Source organism: Gallus gallus, chromosome 3, assembly GCF_016699485.2.
Source record: "Gallus gallus isolate bGalGal1 chromosome 3, bGalGal1.mat.broiler.GRCg7b, whole genome shotgun sequence".
NCBI classification, from domain to species: domain Eukaryota; kingdom Metazoa; phylum Chordata; class Aves; order Galliformes; family Phasianidae; genus Gallus; species Gallus gallus.
Genome location: NC_052534.1, coordinates 47,844,959 through 47,864,099, shown reverse-complemented (window position 1 = coordinate 47,864,099; position 19,141 = coordinate 47,844,959). Strand labels below are relative to the sequence as shown.

General features: G+C 40.2%; 1 protein-coding gene and 1 non-coding gene across 8 annotated transcripts; both read left to right on the top strand.

Moving 5' to 3' along the window:
- Positions 1–225: 225 nt before the first annotated feature.
- On the top strand, positions 226–18,892 carry KATNA1 (katanin catalytic subunit A1). Of its 7 annotated transcripts, none has more exons than XM_046938835.1 (12): positions 533–701; positions 2,703–2,865; positions 5,125–5,299; positions 5,967–6,124; positions 9,094–9,277; positions 10,426–10,547; positions 11,780–11,885; positions 12,217–12,375; positions 13,494–13,620; positions 14,773–14,907; positions 15,191–15,317; positions 18,561–18,892. In XM_046938835.1, the coding sequence occupies exons 3-12, from the start codon at positions 5,129–5,131 to the stop codon at positions 18,757–18,759; spliced, it is 1,488 nt and encodes a 495-aa protein (XP_046794791.1). In that variant the 5' UTR covers positions 533–701; positions 2,703–2,865; positions 5,125–5,128; the 3' UTR covers positions 18,760–18,892. The 7 variants fall into 7 exon arrangements, with proteins under 7 accessions (XP_025004494.1, XP_046794791.1, XP_046794792.1 ...); XM_046938836.1 differs by having other exon boundaries at positions 2,703–2,971; XM_025148726.3 differs by lacking the exons at positions 533–701; positions 2,703–2,865 and adding an exon at positions 226–457.
- TRNAG-GCC lies at positions 255–325 on the top strand. The gene has a single exon. It is a non-coding gene; the product is annotated as a tRNA-Gly (tRNA).
- Positions 18,893–19,141: the final 249 nt, after the last annotated feature.

The window sequence follows — 19,141 nt, the reverse complement described above, 5'->3', positions numbered from 1 at the left end:
GTAATGGGAGGGGAAACATGATAAAAATTCTCTCTCTGAGCACTGAAGGACGGGGCTTCACGTTATTCAGGATTAGCAGCACTGGGGCGAGGCCTGCAAAACGCGTTCCGTGAAATCCCCTCAGCTGCAGTCTTCAACGGCCGGCGCGAGCTTTCAAACAGCTGCGGCGGGGCGGCGCCATTTGAAAGTTTGTACACGCCCGGCCCGCCCTCGCGATGTTCAACTGAGGTAGCGCGGGAACGTTTACCGTGTGAGCATTGGTGGTTCAGTGGTAGAATTCTCGCCTGCCACGCGGGAGGCCCGGGTTCGATTCCCGGCCAATGCAGCCACACTTTTAAAATTTCCTGTTTTCAATTTTTTTTTTTTTTTTTTTTTTTCTTTTTAAAGCACCGCAACTTCCTCTCAGCTAGCAGTAACGCTGAAACAAAGATGTTCTTCGGGCGCCAACGCGATACCGGTGAGCAGCACCGCCTGGAAGTGACGCAGCGGATTTGCCTTCAAACCGGCGGCGGCGGCAGGAGGCGGGCGGAGCGGGGCGGGGTTACCGAGCCGGAGGAGAGAAGGAAGGCGGGGGGACGAGCGGCGGCGCCGGGAGCTGCCGCCGAGCCGTGGGCCGTGCGGGTGATACCCGCGGCACCCATCCCGCTGCGGGGTGTCCCTGTCCTCCGCTGGCGGCCGTCGCGCGGGGCCGCCTCCCCGAGGTGAGGGCTGCTCCGCCCGGCACCTGCCGCCGCGTGGCCGGGGTTGCGCGCAGGGCCGGAGGGCTCGGGCCGGGGTTGGCGCTCGGGGCAGAGCCTTCGCGCTGCCCCTGGAAGAGCCGTGGTGAGGGGCGTCTCGTCTTGCGGGGTCCTGCCCCGCCTTCCCGGGGGTTCGGTCGGCGCTGAGATGCGCCCGTGCCCTCCGGCCTAAGGACCGGCGGAGAACGCGGTCGTTGCTGTCGCGACGTCTGCGAGCGCCCCGAAGTGCTCGCCGCTCCCCCTTGTTGCTCTAACTCGGGCGGCCGAGGGGCGCTGCGTGTCCCGCGGGGCTCCCGGCCGGGGCTGCCTCAGGAGCCGGGTTTCGCTTTGTGCTCCCTTCTCCCTACCTCCTGCCTTTTTTTGTCACCTGTGTTCTAGATTTCCGTTTTGCAGCAGGCCCTTTCCTTCCAGCCTTGCTGAGAAGTTCGGTGTTGCGGTTCTGGTTGTCTCAGAGCGCCAGCCCCGTGAAACGGGAGCGACTATCGTGGTTGTTTCAAAGTCTTCTGAAAAACTCAGTCCTGAAAACACGAGGTGTTCTGTGTACAGCTCATGTACGTGATGAGTTTTTGTATATATGGAGCGTGCTTATAGCTGCGGCTGCTGGTGGCTGTCTTTCACTACTGTTAAATGCAGTGTGTGAGAAGCAGTGTGGGTAAGCCTAGCGAGCGTCACGCTTCTAAAGCAATCAGCAGGACCACTTGTTGATACCAGAAGTTGCTCGCGGTGTGTGTTTTGGAGTAGGGTAGTAGATCTGGAAGGGATCTCTGAGGTATGTGGTTCAATTAGGGCATATTGTGTTAGGAGCAAAAATTGGTTCCCGAGAGCTCTTACTGCTGCTTTCCCCTCCCTGCATTTGTGGAGGGAACTTTCTGAGTCTCACATGGCTGCTTCAGTGTCAGAGCCTGCCTAGCAGACTGCAGTCACAGTATGCATTCTGCCAGGACCCCACTGCTGGCGTAGGCCAGATGTGAAAGTCTGACCAAAGGGTTCTGCGGGAATACTGTCCTTGTGTGGCTCGTGCTGGTCTGGGTCAACAGAGGGTTGGGGGACCCGTGGCAGCTGACAGACTTTGGCTTTGTGCTTCCCTCCTGACAGCTCAGTATCTTTTTTTTTTCCTCTTCTGTGAGTGTACGGGGGGGATTTCTTTGTGAAACAGTGTTGAAATTGTGTTCAACTCCCTAAATCCTCGTGTACCGATGTGAAGAACTTTGGGTACTTCTTGATAATTTCATAAAGTTATTGCTGGAAATGTGCTATATACCCAGTGTTTTCTTGGCGGTGATCAAGCTGCTGTCTTGAACATAAAATACAAAAATCAGTGCCAAAATGTCATTCTCAAAAGCTGTAATACCTTGAGCCTTTGTTAGATTCCTCCCACACTACTCCTGTCAGTCTCAAACTCTAGGAATATTTCAGGCGCTTAGAGCAGATGATAAAATATATGAATGTGTTTTGTTACTGGAGGTGGGTTAGGATGTGACAAGTTTCATTTGTGTCGGTCTGTGGGAACCAAGAATGTTTACAGCCAGTGCAGAGAGGGAGAATGGTGTGTGTACACACGTAGAATTAAGCTACCAGTCAGAGTTCTTAGGCTGGTTGTGTTGTGCCCTGTTTGCTGTGAGCTTTATAAGCCCATTGCTCCTCCAGTGGCTGTTGGAACGTAGATAATTTTGCAGGGGGTGATTCACGGGAAGGTTGTAGCTGATAAGTGCTTTCCTGCTGCTCTGACATCCGGCTACGTGACAGCACCAGGTATTTGTAAACACTTTGCAAATTAAGTGGTTACGGATTAGATTTGTTTCCCGAATTTCTTCAGGTCTGGCTTAGCTCTGGGTTTGTGTGTGCTCGCACCTCTCTCACATGAGTCTTCTATGGTACTCTGAGCTGCCACAGCCTGCTTCAGGCCGCAAACCTTAATCAGCTTTCAGATTAGTGCTCTAACTCCGTCTCCTGCTTGTCTTGAAGCTGCTTCAGCATCTGCAGTTGCAGCAAGCTGTGGGCTTGCATTAATGGACCCGCTCTGGTGCTGCCATCTGCAACCTACAACAGTGCATCCAGACATGGGCTGAGCCAGCAGCTGTCCTGCACGGGAGGCACGTGTCTGGGAGCTGCTCCAAGCTCTGCTCTTGTGAGTCAACATGAACCAACACATGCCTTGTTTTATTACGTTCCGTGTCCCATCTCTGCTACTTAAGCAGAATTGCTGTTCTGCTCAGATCGCTCTGCAGTATTCAGTGAGTTTCATTTTTTTTTTTCCACTTGTGTACTGCTTTTCACCGTGTTTGAAAGTCTGGTTTGGCTCTGGTAACTTGCTGTTACTTGATTTTTAGAATGTTTATTAGCATCTTGCTCAACTTGTGATTTCAGAGGTGTTAGTCATGGGTTTGAATTCTCAGGACAGGCAAACAGGTGTATCTGGTAGGATGAGCACGGGTGGAAAAGCTTGCTCCTAAATATAGCAGTAAAACTTCGGTCACATCTGCATGATGATCCAGGCAGCAGTTGACAAATATCTTCAGGCTCTTTCTCCTGAGATTAAAAAACCCAACAATACTCCCAAGCTAAGCTGTGTCTCCAGAGCTTAATCACACAGGGACATGGCAGTCTTTGTAGTTGCTGGTCACAGGAGCCATACCAGTTTGCGGATGTGGCTGTGGCAGGCTCAGCAAGTCTCTGGGCAGAGCGAGCTGTGTGGTGTCCAGCAAGCTTCCAGCCCTTCAAGTGCCGTCCCTCCTGCATAACCCTGCACGTGGGCTAGTGGGGCCACTCTCCAACTCCACTGCTGCCAAATTTTGCTGTTAGGGCTGAAACTTTTCTAAGCAGCTGGCTGCTTCAAGGGGAACCAGGCAGGTAGAGAAAGGTGGCTCAAGAATGGATCAGCATTTATTTATCCATGCATAAAGTTACTTGGGAGGGGAAAAGAAAAAGGAGGAGCAGAAGCCTTAAATTGTTTGATTTGTACCTAGGAGCTCCTCCTTACAGAGGGGATGTCACGTTTTAGATGTGGATTATCTGGTGTGCGATATGACTTCTGAAACCTCTGGTAATGTGTCCAAATTTGACCATGACCTGGTCTTGGAATATGTTTTGGTCTTAAGTCGTTTTACTGCACGTGTGAATTCAGTGCCTCTTACATTCTTTAAATAGTTGATCTGTATCAAGTATGCTTCATCCCAGGGCTTAGCAGTAATTGCTTGTCTGCAATTGCTCCTTACCGGTACTGGGTAAAGGTACCGAAATGAGAGCAAGACGACTCTTACAGGCTTGTTTATTTGCTTATTTTGATGTTTTCTGTGCTTGGTTTTAGGAAATTTGGAGGAGAGTAGGTCAATTCTTGGTGAGTAAGCAGCAGGAAGAATAGAGATGGCGTAGGTATCTTAGCGAGGAGTGGAATGGGATATGTAAATGATGTGTAAAACAGAGGAGGACTGCTATATGAACAAAGGCTGAATTGTGAAGACTGAGTCTAAGTCTACTTACTACTGTATTTGCTTGATATTCTATTCTAGTCTGGTTGTTGCTGTACTTGTGTTAATAGTTGTAGTGCTATTCTAATCTAAAAGCACAGGTTGTGCTAATCTACAAAGAGGTCACATTCCATAGTATTTGCTGACAGAAAAACCACTTGTGGGAATATTAGTGTAGTTTGAACAAGATGTTAAACCAAGTGGAACACCACACACTAAGCGATTCTGGCCTTTCCTTTCCTTAGCAGCCTCAAAGTTTTTCAAGAGTCTCTTTTTAAGGGAAAAAATGAAGGTGATAGAAGGGCAAGCTGAGCATGGAATGTGGAGACTCAATTCAAAGAAACATTAAATAAAACTGAAGAACAAAAAATTAAAAAAAAAAAAAAAGAAAAGAAAAGAAAGGGGGGGGGAGAAATGGTGTTTTTTACTATATCTGCACATATTGTACTGATAAACTTGTATACGTGGAACAATAAGGCAAAAATATGAATGTAATGCATCTGCAGGAAAGGTTTGGGGTTTTGTTTTTGTTTTTTAACTGGAATGGTTGTTGTATGGAGGATGCTGTAGCACTAACAGTAAGACACCAAATTGTTTTACAGTAGTGCAAAGAGGGAAGGAGAGTCTGTAGTTTGGGCTTGTAAAGATGCATATTAAATCTGCATGTTTTGCATATACTTTTCAACGGAGTCTGTCTTGCGTGAAATGAGAAGTTCCACTTCTTTCAGTAGAGAGACAATTATCTTTCTGTATGGACAACATACATTCTAGAACTCTTTTATTAACAAAGTATTTCCTGCTTCTATATTTAGATATGCTTGTTAGGGTAACAGTAACGTAAAATAGTTGCAAAAAATGTGTTTTCTTCCTGGATTGTGGGATATTTTTCCTTTAATATAAGCGTTTGCTGTCTTTTTCAGCTTCATGTTGAACATGAGCCTTGTTATGATCAGTGAGAATGTAAAGCTGGCCCGTGAATATGCCTTACTGGGAAACTATGACTCTGCGATGGTCTACTATCAGGGAGTTCTTGACCAGATGAATAAATACCTCTACTCTCTAAGAGATACGTACCTGCAGCAGAAATGGCAACAGGTAAATAATCCATTTCTGGGACGTCGTTCTGAGAGTAAAGCATTAAACTAGCAAAAATTGCTTTGTTGATGGTGAACATAAGTATAAAAATATTTACATAATTCTGATAAACTGTTGTATTTTATGTATATATTTAAGGCTTCATTATGCTCTGATACTGACAAAGTAGACTATGAAACACATCCGTGAGGAGCCAGTGCACTGTCTGCCTGGTTAGTTTCTTGCACCCCTGTTGTGCTGAAGTGTTTGTTTTCTTCCAGCTAATGCTATTCTCAGCAATCATTGCTGATTCTCACTGTTTTAGCAGTGTGACTTACAGATCCTTAATAGAAACTGGGTTGTGGCTGCCATATTAATTTATCCTTATCACAAGACGTTAATTCTTTATTGATATTCCCTCTATGAAGTTGCATTCTCTTTTCATGTGTAATGTTTATTAAACAAAATTTGTCAAATGTCTCTTTGGTATTGAATTCAAAATTTCCTTAATCCTTAAACATGCTGAGAAAAGCAGAAGAACATTTTTAATATCTTGTCTTAGCAAAGTAGGATAGAGTAGTTTATGAAACTATGAAATCCATCCAGGCATTACATAGTCTTAAGCAGAAGATTGCTACAAACTTACTTCCACTGTGTTTAATCTACCTTTTTTTTTTCTATTTATCAGGTTTGGCAGGAGATAAGTGTGGAAGCTAAGCACGTGAAAGATATAATGAAAATGCTAGAGAGTTTTAAAATAGACAGTACTCCACCGAAAGCTTCACAACAAGAGTTACCAGCTCATGATGCAGAAGTCTGGTCTTTGCCAGTACCTGCTGAACGAAGGTAAGAAGAAACTTGAAGACCTGTATTAACATTTATCAGGGCAAAGTGTGCTTTGACTTCAGCTTGCTACTGTGAAGATTTTGTTCCAGAGCTTATATGACTTACATAACACACCAGCTGCATAGTTTTTGTTAAACAAAACAAAAACCCAAACCAACAAAATGTCTCGTTTGCTTGTTCTATTTTGTTTTGCCTGAGGCCAGCTTTCTGCACTAGTTAGCTGGAGTTTCTAACAAATGGTAGTGATAGCATGAAGGACAGCACAGGAGTACATGCAAGACAGGCGTGGAACTGTGCGTTTTGACAGAAAGTAACTGTTAGACCAGCTTAGCTGTATCATCAAACTGTTCTTTGAGGCTCTGAGCTTACAGGCCATTTCTCACAGATTTATTTTAAGCCTACTCTCTGAAAGAAATGGGTCTTTTGTTCACTTTGTTTCTGTTTATCTCATTTAAAAACTTTGGAACGCCTCTAGCCAATTTCATGCAAGCTTTTTAGACAATTAGAGTCTGGGAGGCAGAACTTTTAGTGTTTTAAAACTTTCTAGAGAAGACACAAATTCATACTTCTAAAAAGGAAAAGGCTTGATGAACAGAACTCTTTCTGTTCCGTTTACCATGCCACTTGGTTAAGTATTGGGTTGTTGTAATGTGAAAAAGCCACAGTGAAAACTGGTTGTGTTGTGTTGGAATAATTTCTGTAAATTTCTATACTGAGATAGCAGATCACACTAATTTTGATGAAATTGAGGTGTCAGAACAGATTATTCCTTTATTTTTAGCTTTGTAATGGAATCCAGAGGTGGCTAAATATTCATAAACACAAGTATAGGTTGGTAGATACTCCATTTGGAGTGTGAACAGACTTTAATACTTATGATCTTATGATTAGCATATTCTTGATCCTTAATTTGCATTTCACCCTGAAGCGATTGTATGGTTTTGACAAACTTCCTTCTGTGAATTCAACTTTTATGAATGTAATTTATCCTGATTAATCTTGAATGAAACACATCTTCTGATTTGGATAAATGCTTTCCAAATCACTCTTCCATTTTCTGTTCTATAGGAATATCCCCAAACTTAAACTTGCTGGTAACTTACTAGTGCTGGAATTTTAGGAAGGCCTGTGGAAAAAGTGGATCTCTGAGTGTACTGAATTTAGGAAAGAATCTGGATTTAAAAATGAACTCCATTATGATACTGGTTTATTTGTATGTGCTTATGAAAGTTTGGATCTCGGAGCAGTCTATTTTCAAACAGGAGGTCTGACACATATCAGGGCTTCACACCTACTAGAAAGACAGCACAGCACAGCTCAAGCAATCTGGGATATTTCTTGAGTGCACTGATGATGACTTCCTGGCATGGGTAGTTAAGGAGTCAACAAGGAAGAGTGCTTTGGATATAGGCAAATAATCCTTGGGAAGATGGTAGGGAGAGTCCTTCTGGAAGACATTTCCAAACACATGAAGGACAAGCAAGGGATCAGGAGTTGTCAGCATGGATTTACAAGGAGGAAATGATACTTGACCAACCTCATTACCCTCTGCAATGAGGTGACTAACTTGGTGGATAATGGCTGAGCAGTAAATACCATTTTCCTCAACTTTAGTAGAGCCTTTGATGCTGTCTCCACAGCATTATCACAGGCTGACAAAATATGAGTTAAATAAATGAACAAGATAAATGGATTTAAAAACTTGCTGAATGACTGAGCTCAGAGGGTTGTGATTGGTGGCAGGAAGCCTACCTAGAAGCAAGTCACTATACCTGGAGCACTCTGCCTAGTTCTGGGTTTCCCAGTACAAGAGAGATGGAGTTAATGGAGCAAGTCCAGCAAAGGTGGTTACATACCTCTTATGAGGAGAGGCTGAAGGAACTGGAACTCTTCTACTTGGGGAAGAGAAAGCTCAGGGGAGCCTTGTTAATGTGTATAAATAACTGATGAGAGGGAGTGAAAATAGGGAGTCAGACTCTTCTCAGTAGTACCTAGTCAGTGACAGGACATAAAGTAAGACACAAATTAAAATGCACAAAATTCCACCAGAACATAACAAGATGCTCTTTTATTGTGGGAACAGACACAAGCACAGGTTGCTCAGAGGGGCTGTATTCTCCATAACTAGAATCAAAATCTGACTGGACACAGCCCTCAGCAACCTGCTGTAGCTAACCCTGGTTGGACAAGGAGATTGGACTAGGTGATCTCAGGAAGCCCTGTCCAACCTAAATGATTGTGTTTTCTTGAATTATAACAGGAATATCCAGACTATATTCATTTTCCTCTTTTGTAAGCTGCAGGTTCTGAGAAGTGTACTTTGAGAGATAAGGACAAGTTAGTGTGCATTTTTCCTTTGAGAGATCTTGATTGTGTTCAGAAATGTTTTTTTATGTCATTTTGTCTGTTTCTCTGCATTTCTCTTCAAAGCAAAAATTATACCTGCTCGTAACATTGCAAGTTGTCTTCTCTTTTATGTAGTCCTAAACTATTCCAGCAATAGAATGATGGACAGTGATGGGAGAGATCAGATTTTTTTTTCCTTTTACCCCCTTGAGGATGTAAAAATAATGCTGTCATTCCCAAGAAACCTTTGTTTATGTGGGTAGGAAAGTGAGGACAATTGTAACAAGGATAAAATATATTGGTTTTGTTTATATTTTCCTAAGCTCCGTAATGGCAGAATTACTTTTATTTGTGAAATATGAAAAGAGCTTGCTTTAAGTATAGGATGAGCTTTGGAGATTATGGCAAAAGGAAAGTGAATTTTTAGTGACTATGTAAAAATGTTTGTCTTGTTTCTGGCCCACATAGTTTGGTATGGTGACTTGTAACGTTGGTACCTTTGATTGCGATGAGTGAAATATATTTACATACACAGATTCTTATCTTGAGCAAAACGATGTAGTTGTTTAGTGCTCGCTGGTGGTTTTACACTGAGGCTTTTTGCATGTGTTACAACTAATTAGACCTTCACCAGGACCCAGAAAACGCCAGTCTGCTCAATACAGCGATTGCCGAGGTCACAATAATCGTATAAGTGCAGCTGTCAGAGGCCCTCACCGTCCATCTTCTCGAAATCCCAATGATAAAGGAAAGGCAGTCCGGGGCCGGGAAAAAAAGGATCAGCAAAATAAAGGAAAAGAGGAGAAGGTAAGTTTCTGGATAGCTTCCTGGTCTTTAGGAATTTGGCTTCCTCTTTTCCTGAGTATTTTATAGTCTGATGCTTGTAAACTGTTCCTTTTGTTCATATCAGCATGCCAGTTTTAATCTCACCTTCAACTGTATCTTTGCGTTAGGGACAACCTTACTGAAAGGTGCAAAGTAGATTAATTCAAAGAAACAAAAACCTAATAATAAACCCATCTAGAGAGAGTGATCTGCTAAGTGTGGGCTTGTTTACTGCAATTTGCAGATAATTGTTTAAGATGATATCACTGAATTACTGAAACCATTGTCGGTGGAGCTTGTTCAAATGCAATGTCTTTGCGAGATTTTATTGCCTGTGTATATTTTAGACTGAAATTGACATACCTGTTGAAAAGCATTTCAGAATTTATTTAATCTTAGAGGCAGAATTTTTTGCTTATTTTATGTTGAAGTCCGTTAGTAGCTCCAGACTCAGTTTACAGCAAACAAATCTGACATATTTCATGAAAGAGAAGGATCCAGGATCCATTCTTTTTGATTTGATTGCGTGAGTTTTTGCTTATGGTCTGATTTCCATAAATTTAGCTGAAGATCAGAGTAAGACATCTTACTGACACTAAATACATTGGTTTTCAGAATCTGAATAAATCAACTACCCATATACTGGAGTTTCTTGTAGTTCCAACAACCTTATGTAGCGACCCATGAAAACAGTATAAACTACCAGGGTGGGAATATTTGCCTCTGAAGTTCCCTGATTTTAGTTAGTAGGAGTTATATCGCATTCTCTGAGTGATGATTCTCACTCAGAAGAAAATATACATGCTGAGGCAGGATGGTGTGGGATTTTCTTTGTTTTGTTTCTATTTATTTCCCTGTTCTGTCAGTGCTTGCTGTTTGAATGTATAACTTACTGAAGCAAAGAAATTGCATCAGTGCACTCTGTTGTCTTTGGGGAGAAGGAAGTTGAACTAAGGTAGTCCAGAAGTGTGGGTAAACCAAGCATAGTACAGTGTAACAGTAATATAGACACCTTGCATCTTCTGTACTGTTTTATGTCACCTCTGGAAAACTCATGGACTTGGTTATGCTACTAATGGATTTTTATAATATTTGTTACGTATTTACACTGCTGTATTCCTTCTATGTAGAGCAAATCCACATCTGAAATTTCAGAGTCTGAACCAAAGAAATTTGATAGTACTGGATACGATAAAGATTTAGTAGAAGCTTTGGAAAGAGATATAATTTCTCAAAATCCCAACATTCGATGGTAAGTTAGAATACTGCTGCCAAATCTTAATTGTTGTTTCTTTTTCCTCTTTATGATATGATAGAATAAGCTAAATACTTAATTCTTCACATATAAAAAGGACATACAATCTTTCCTTACTCATTAAGTAGTCAGCTAAGCCTCTTGGGTAGTTGAATATTTTTAGAACTTTTTAGTAACCCGTGCAAAACTTCTGAATCTCTTCGAAGAGTCCTGAAACTAATATAGGGGATAATATTTTACAATGTTAAAGATTAGTTTTAAAAAAACCCATTTTGCTACCTAGGGGCATACCAAGAAAGAAAAACAATTTGCAAAGAAATTATGTCAATATAGGAACCCTTTGAGGTCTCACTGGATGTGATGTGACTGCCAGTATAAAATATAACCACGTGTCAACGCCTTTACATAAATGTGTTAATTATTAAACCTTATACAAAGGTTGTTTTGTGTTCCGAATGTTTCCAAGCTGAGGTGATTTTGTGGGGATTAAGTTAGCAAAAATCTGTCAAGTAAAGGAGGCTTAAAAAAACCTGAACGCTCCCACAAACCCGAAGAACAGTGTAAGCATAGGACAACTGACGTATCTTTCGGTTCAGTGTGTGAATATATCATACTACTTGTATACTGAACCTTAAATTACAACTTCAGATTTGAAACTAATTTTCCACCTGTGTGTGTTTTGTAACCAAAATGTTACTTGGACGTATGCTGATGAGTGGAATGCCCTTAGAGTTATCCTCAAGAAGAAAAGGCTAGCCTGTAAGATTTTTAAGAATTAATACAATTGTAACTTTGAAAAAGAATTAAACATTTTTATTTGTCTCTATTTACTAGCCTTTAGTAGCTGGTTTTCTTATTGATAGAAGATGATATTTAAGTTTAAGAATCAGCCAACCTGTCAGCAAAAGAGGAAAGCATAATTTGACTTATGTAAGTTTACCCAAAAAGCCTTATTCTGCTTATTCTTTCTGTGAATAAGTGTAGCGATGTTTTAGTGAAATAGTGAATGTCTGTTTTTTGTTTTTGCAACCAGCTGGAGTCTGTCAACTGGTTCTTGGCAGTAGTCATAGGGTTTTGCCACTAGAACTTCATTAAATCATTAAACTCATATAATGATTCTTCCATAATTCAGGCAAATAACTGAGTTCAGTTGCACATCAATTTGAACTGTGGGCTGATTCTTTTGCAGCCAGTCTGAATCTGTGAAACAACTTTCTCTTTCTTGTCAGGGATGACATTGCCGATTTAGTAGAAGCTAAAAAACTGCTCAAGGAAGCTGTAGTTTTACCAATGTGGATGCCGGAGTTTTTTAAGGGAATTAGAAGACCATGGAAGGTATGAAAAAATCTGATCCTGTGATCATAAGTAGGATTCTGGGATTGGATCTTGGAGCAACCAGAAATTACAGGTGTCTTACAGTTTATATAAATTCTTTCCACTTTTTAATAATAAAATTATGGCAAATAATACTAACAAAATAACGGTGTCAGATAATTACTATCTTCAGCTAATTATTGCCAGTAAGCAATAATAATTACTTACATTTGAGTAACTTTTCAATAGAAAGCTTACATCTGGCATTCCTATTATTGTACTATTAATCAAACTGTGAAATTGTCTGTTTTGATTCTTGTCCTAACTATGGTTCTTTTTCTTATTTTAATAGGGTGTGCTGATGGTTGGTCCTCCTGGTACTGGAAAGACCCTTCTGGCAAAAGCTGTAGCAACTGAATGCAAGACTACTTTTTTCAATGTTTCTTCTTCCACACTTACCTCAAAATACAGGGGAGAATCTGAGAAACTTGTTCGTTTGCTCTTTGAAATGGTGATTTAAGTTTCTTAACATAAATAGTGAAATGATGAAACAGAAATACTTCTGGAATAGTAAAACCTTGGCAAGTTTTAGAATTCAGGCATGTGTAAAAAACAAACAAACAAACAGCTCTCCAAAATTCTGATGCTTTGGAACCTTGTGAATTGGCTACGTACATTGAAAATCTAGTTGTTAGTGAACAGCTTCTTAGCTGAACAAAATGGATCATTTTATTTTCAGGGTTAACTTGTTATGGTAGAGAGTAGCTATCTATGAGCTGATGAGTACTGTAGAACAAACCTGAAAGTAAATCTGGAAATTGAATATAATTGTTTTCTGGATGGGAACCCTACTTAGGCTATGTGTGTTTTGTTGTGGGTGGCTATTTTGTTGTTGTATTTTAAAATAAGCAGGCATTCGAACTGTACAAAGTATGTAGTTGGCTTCAGAACTTATAACACTTGAAAACAGCTTGGAACATGTACTATTTTCTGTGTGTTACCAGGCTTGCATGCAGTGTTTGCCAGGGTGCCCAGTGATGAAAGGAGCAGCAGTAGTCAGGAAAGAGAAGATTTTGCAGTACAGTGTGACCATATTAAATAAGTTAATATAATCACCATCAGTCAGAAACGAGTGTACACAAGGGAATATAGTGTAACTGCTGTAGGACAGTGACTTTACTATCAGAAACCCTTGTTTAACTTCTTTTGTTCTCAGAAGGGTGAAGATTATTTTGTAGTTGACCTGTCTCTTGGACAGGTTCCATGTCATGGTGTTTTAGGACTAATGGTACACCTAACTTTATCTGAGTTCTTATTCAAGCATTCTGTGAGATCTTTCACAAAACTAGAAATTATATTCCTAATGTGTGAAAAATTAACCTTATTAAATGTTTGTTGTAGCCCTAGCAATTATGACTGGCAAAATCTACTCCGCTCAAATATCATTAATGGATACACAGCTTCATGACTGTGTGCAATGGTCAGAGGCAGAAGGTTGGGTATTGTTTGATACTTAGGAGCTGATTCATTGGGATAAATGTTTCATTACTCTGGTCTGACTGTGCTGCTGCTTCTTAAATGTGAGTAGGCTGCAATTTCACTTTCTCCTTTATCTTTTGTTTCCGTTAGGCTCGATTTTATGCCCCGACAACCATATTTATTGATGAAATAGACTCTATCTGTAGTCGACGGGGAACTTCAGAAGAGCATGAGGCTAGCCGGCGTGTGAAAGCAGAGCTGCTAGTTCAAATGGATGGTAAATAACCTGATCCCTCAGAGCTGGAGGAAACTTGAAGGAGGAAAACAAATAAATCCAAACTTCTTTCTTCAGAAGCAATTTATTTGAAAGGCTGACATAAAATTGGAGTAAAAACATACCAATACACCATTCCAGCTTGCTAGTATGGAAGAAAGAAAATAACAACCTATTATGTAACTGTCTTTCGTCATCTGAGCAAGGGCCTCAGATATTAACCCACAATAAAAAAGATTCAGTAGAGAATGCAAGATTTCAAGGCTGCAGAAGGAAGAAAGTATCTTCCTCATATATAAATGTAGTAGCCAGGATGGCATTTGAGTTGTTAACTAGAATATTATCTGCTTTTTACTTGGTTTTGGAGAAGTGGTTCAAAATAACTGTCACCTGTTTCAATTTAAACTTCAACAAAGATAGTTGTTACACTTACCTTCTTTGAGATCTCTCTCTTTTTTTCAGGCATTCAGATTTTCAGGCATACTAGGGGTACCATGGCTATTCCACAGCACAAGTCAAAACAGTAATCACAGAGCCTAGCCAATTTAATGAAATAAAACTTATTAATTTAGCAGCAGTTTCATAGTGCTTTGGAGATCGAAGTGATTTCTCTGTCTCGAAGCAATTGTGATTTAGTTCAGCAGATTTGAACATTCACTTTAGCAGCAGTTTGTAAGAATCCACCCAAGTATGTAAAACATTTGGCTTGAATTCAGAAGTGAAGAAACTTTTGTAGGGGATTAGTGCTGGTTTAGCATGGCTGTTAGTGAATACTGTTGAGGTGAGGTGATTCTGGTGCTTGGCTGGTTTGTTTTCATGGCTGTTCCCTTTTTCCCTGCAGCCATTACATGACATTGGTGTGAAAATGCCAAATGTTGTAATGGGAAATGGGAGTAACTACTGTAGAAGTGTTCTAGATGTGGTAGAGAGGAACTTCCTGACCCCATACAGCCAAAGTCATTGCTTCTAACTAAACTGAGTCTCCGTTTTTACTTACAGTGTGACAGATAAGAACTGGAATTTCATTGCACTATATCCTTTCTACTGCACTTGGTCTGCTGCTTTAATATTATAGAATCGTGGATGTTGTTTTTTCTATGTGTCAAACTTAATATAAGCATATGTGCATTTTACTTCTCCTTTTCCCCAATGCAGGTGTTGGAGGAGCCACTGAAAATGATGATCCTTCTAAAATGGTCATGGTACTTGCAGCTACTAATTTTCCCTGGGATATTGATGAAGCCCTAAGAAGGAGGCTAGAAAAGAGAATTTACATTCCTTTACCATCAGGTATAAAGATTTGAGGAGAGGAGGGGCTGAAAAGACTGAAATCAAAGCTGTGTCAATCTTTTGTTTTGATCACTTGATGATTTATTTAAACAAACAAACTTGTTGATACATGTATGTAAATTTATTTATGAATTCAGAATCGGGTTAAATCTAAACGTTGAATATTGTTACTTAAATAGCAAGTACAGTATCCTTTGGTCATCCTTCCTCCTTAGATCTCTCCAATTTACTATTTGTATTCAGAAAACAGATTGTATAGCCTTGATTTCTGTTCTTTAATTAGCAAAAGGTAGAGAGGAACTCCTAAGAATAAATCTGCGGGAGCTGGAACTGGCTGATGATGTTGACCTTGCAAATATAGCTGAGAAAATGGAGGGTTATTCAGGTGCAGACATTACCAACGTATGCAGGTATGTTAACATTACGTCATTTGTGTTACCACTGCTACAAACTCTGAGAAAGCTGTTTTTAAAGTAACAAAACTAACTTAAGTTGTTGGATAAGAGCAGTTGTAACTTGTTTTCTACATACAGCTAAAAGGTGAAATGCTACGTTAATCTTTGTGTATATTTGGTATTTTCATAAGATAACAATGAAAAGCAGTTGCAACATAGTATGATTTAGGTAAAACTCTACGTTCCTTTATGTATGCAGAATTCCTTGTGTGGGGAATATCCACGGGATGATAGACTTCAACCCTGTAGGGTTACAGTCATTCCATTGAGGTCATAAAAATGGATATTCCGTTGAAGAAGTAACAGATAATAGAAGCTGAGCAGCCTGGAACTGGGTATAGCACTCCAGGTTTGACCTCACCAGTGCTGAGAAGAGGGGAAGGGTCATCTCTCTTGACCTGCTGACAATGCTTTGCCTAATGCAACCAAGAATCCTGCTAGCCTTCTTATCATTTAAATGCCTTCTAAGCCTTCCCCCAGTTATCCCTTTCCCCTTCATGCAGAGATGACAAACTACGGAACCAGCAGCAAGTGACAAAGAAATGACACTGGTCCATATGCTTTTGTCATCTAATAAGCACCTGTGTAACTGTGCTTTAAGGATTTGGAGGTAGCACTAAAGAGTGGCATTGAAAGCCTGGACCTCCAGTTGTGTGCTAACACAACTGTTGTGGGGCTGTACTTTGAGCAGGTTAAGAGAACTAACTGTTCCAGGTTAAAAATGTCTCATTATTCTCCTCAAAAACAGATTCACTTCTTAATACAGCTCTGCAAGTGTTTGTCAGTGCAAATAAGAGGACAGTATGTCGTGCTGCAGCGATCTATATGACCTGTAGGCAAAGCTGACAACTAAAGGCTCTCTCAGGAGGGTTACTGAAGAGTTTGGAGGCTTGGTATTATTTCCAGAAAAAACCTTGCACAGCATCGGGGAAAAGAATGCATAAGGTGCTCTGAATGAGTATGGTACAGATTGTACAGATTTGTGTCGTGTGGATATAAGAGTTGAATTTGTGGTGATGTTCTGCTGGGTTTTGGCATTGGTTGTACTTTGAAAGAAGTCTGTGCTAATAGAGGTTTGTGTGTAACAAGACTCTATTTAGCCTGTTACTATGAGTGGTTTAGCTGCAGTTTGCTTTTTCTGTTACCTGTTTGCTTTTCCAGATACAGTCTTATTTCTAATTCATACTGCACTGAATGCTAATAGACTTGTTCAAAATCATTACAATATTTGTGACTTCTAATTATACTGATGCTTTTTTAGTTTTAATCAAAGTTCACGTAGACAAATAGTACAGGAAAACAAATACAGAGATGTCCAGGTCTTTCGTTTGTGGTGATCTCCTTAGGATGACTGAGGTGATAGCAACTAGAAATCCAGGGAAGCTGGAGGCTGGATGTGTGTGATTGGAAATTAATAAGGAAATACTCAAATTAGTCTGTGTGTTTACACTTTGTTGGCATCAGGAAAAAAGGATTTTTAGACATGATTGCTCTGTTTACGTTGAGACAGAACACACATGGCTGATTTAACAGGGCTTTTATTGTTCAGATTAGTATATTGTTCAGATACAGTATACAAATGCAGGTAAAGTTCAAACTTCTGAAACATAAGTTCTTGCTAGTGATATAAGCCAAACTTAGGAAAAGGTGAGCCAGGAACTCTGGCTTGCTCAATTTGTTCTCCTACCTTGAAGAACATAAAGTAAAATCCACTGTTTGCTGAGCCAGAGTGAAAAGTAGTCAGGGCTATCCAGGGCAGTTCCTGACAGAGTTAAAATAGAACTTCATTTACAATTAAAATAAGGAAAAAGAAAAACAGCTAACATATTCAGGAAATGTAAAATTGCATCTAAATTCTGTATTGGGTATCAGTTGGAACTGAGTTGGAATTGTTTTGTTGAGCAAAGTGAATCTTTGGAATGGAACAGGCTCTCACTGCATATTCTGATGGGTGGTTTCTTATTTTTTTGAGGATAGCTTTGGTGCTTCTCCAACCACTAAGAGTGTGTTTGAGAAAGTGCTAAGATTTGGAGTTAGAATGACTGTCAGAAAAATGACTATGTGAGAAAGCAGTGGCAGCTGCACTGGAGGTAAATCATATGCACAGTGTCGTCCCCCCCCTTCTCCTGTGCAGACTGTAAGGCTGGCTTGTAGTTCATAAATGATGACTTAGCAGCAAAGCATGGTGACATTTAACTAAGATGGAATTTAACAAGGCAGCTCTTTGTTGTTGTTGCTTCTGTTCTAAAGTTCTAGTCATTGTATTATTCATGAACTTGATAAATAATTCTTCGCAGTTAGAATGCAGAAGTCTGTCAGTTATGGTTTCCTTTGGGGTGACAAAATTGAAACAGCAAATGCTGTTACCATCTTTCAAAATCCTTCTAAAATGCCCTGTAAGATTTTTTTCTTCCTGGATCCTGACCTACTACTATGATATGATACTGTTGTGATATCACCTGAATTACCCTTCATTCTTTTTTGACTGCTAGACAAAATTAACGGTGTTTACTTTTTGAAACAAGCTTTATAACGAGGAACTGCTAGTCTTTCAGCATTATCCATTTATGAAAACATTCAGCTCATCATCTGCTACTACTTGTATTACTGTTGGAAATTCACATGCAGTCAACGCAGTACAAGAACGATGCACTTGATGCTTATTGAGGCCAGAAGTTAGAGGAGCCGAAGGCTGAACAGGTTCTGTAGATTAATGTTTTGTTTTGAAAATATAGGCGGGAGTCAGATATCATAGACCTCTCTTCGTTTGAAGCAAACCTATTTGGACCAGGAAACGTTCAAAACTACCCAGCTATCTCTTTTGTACATGGTAGTAGTGAAGCATTCTTTCACCTTGTTCCTGTTTAAAAATGCTGTATGCAGCAGCTGCACTGTAGGGAATACAGTGGCCTTAGGTAAATCAGTTAATCTTTACCTCTTCTGCCCAGCCTGTATATTTACTATAACAGCTATTGGAAGATACAGCGATAAGTCAGTGTTTGAAAAATACAGATGGCATAGTATTGCAGGCTGTCCAAGCATTAAGAGAGCTTCCTATAACAGTTCAGAATTATTTACATCTTTTTTTGGATGCAACAGCTTAACTGGAATGTTTGAGCAAGTGAACTCATCATCCTTTACTGGATAACTTCTTTCTTCTTTTCTTTCTTTTTCCTCCCCTCTTCCTCTACCTAACAGAGATGCATCGCTGATGGCTATGAGAAGGCGCATTGAAGGTTTGACACCAGAAGAGATAAGAAATCTTTCTCGAGATGAAATGCACATGCCAACAACTATGGAAGACTTTGAAATAGCTTTAAAGAAGGTTTCTAAGTCTGTATCTGCTGCGGACATTGAGAAATATGAGAAATGGATAGTTGAATTTGGATCATGCTGAGTTGTCTTGAAGCCATCTTACGTCTTAAAACAGCTTCAGAAGTAATCAGTGTGTCAGTGCATTGCGTGCTCTTTTTAACTTTTGTAATTTAAGAGCAACAGATATCTAAATAAATATTTTTTTTAAATGCAAATTCTCTCTAGCTTTCTTTGAACTTGCTCAAAAGTTACCTGTTCTCTCTCAAATGTGAAAGCCATTGATGGGATCTGCTTTGATCTTCAAGGTTTGAAAGTAGGGGTAGAATTTAATACCAGAACTTGTGCAGCAGAGTACTCTTGGCAAAAAACAAAAACAAAAACAAAAAAAAACCCCACCACAACTGCTATCTTGAAAACAAATGAACAAAAAAGAACAACCAACAACCTGAACCCATGAAATGAGT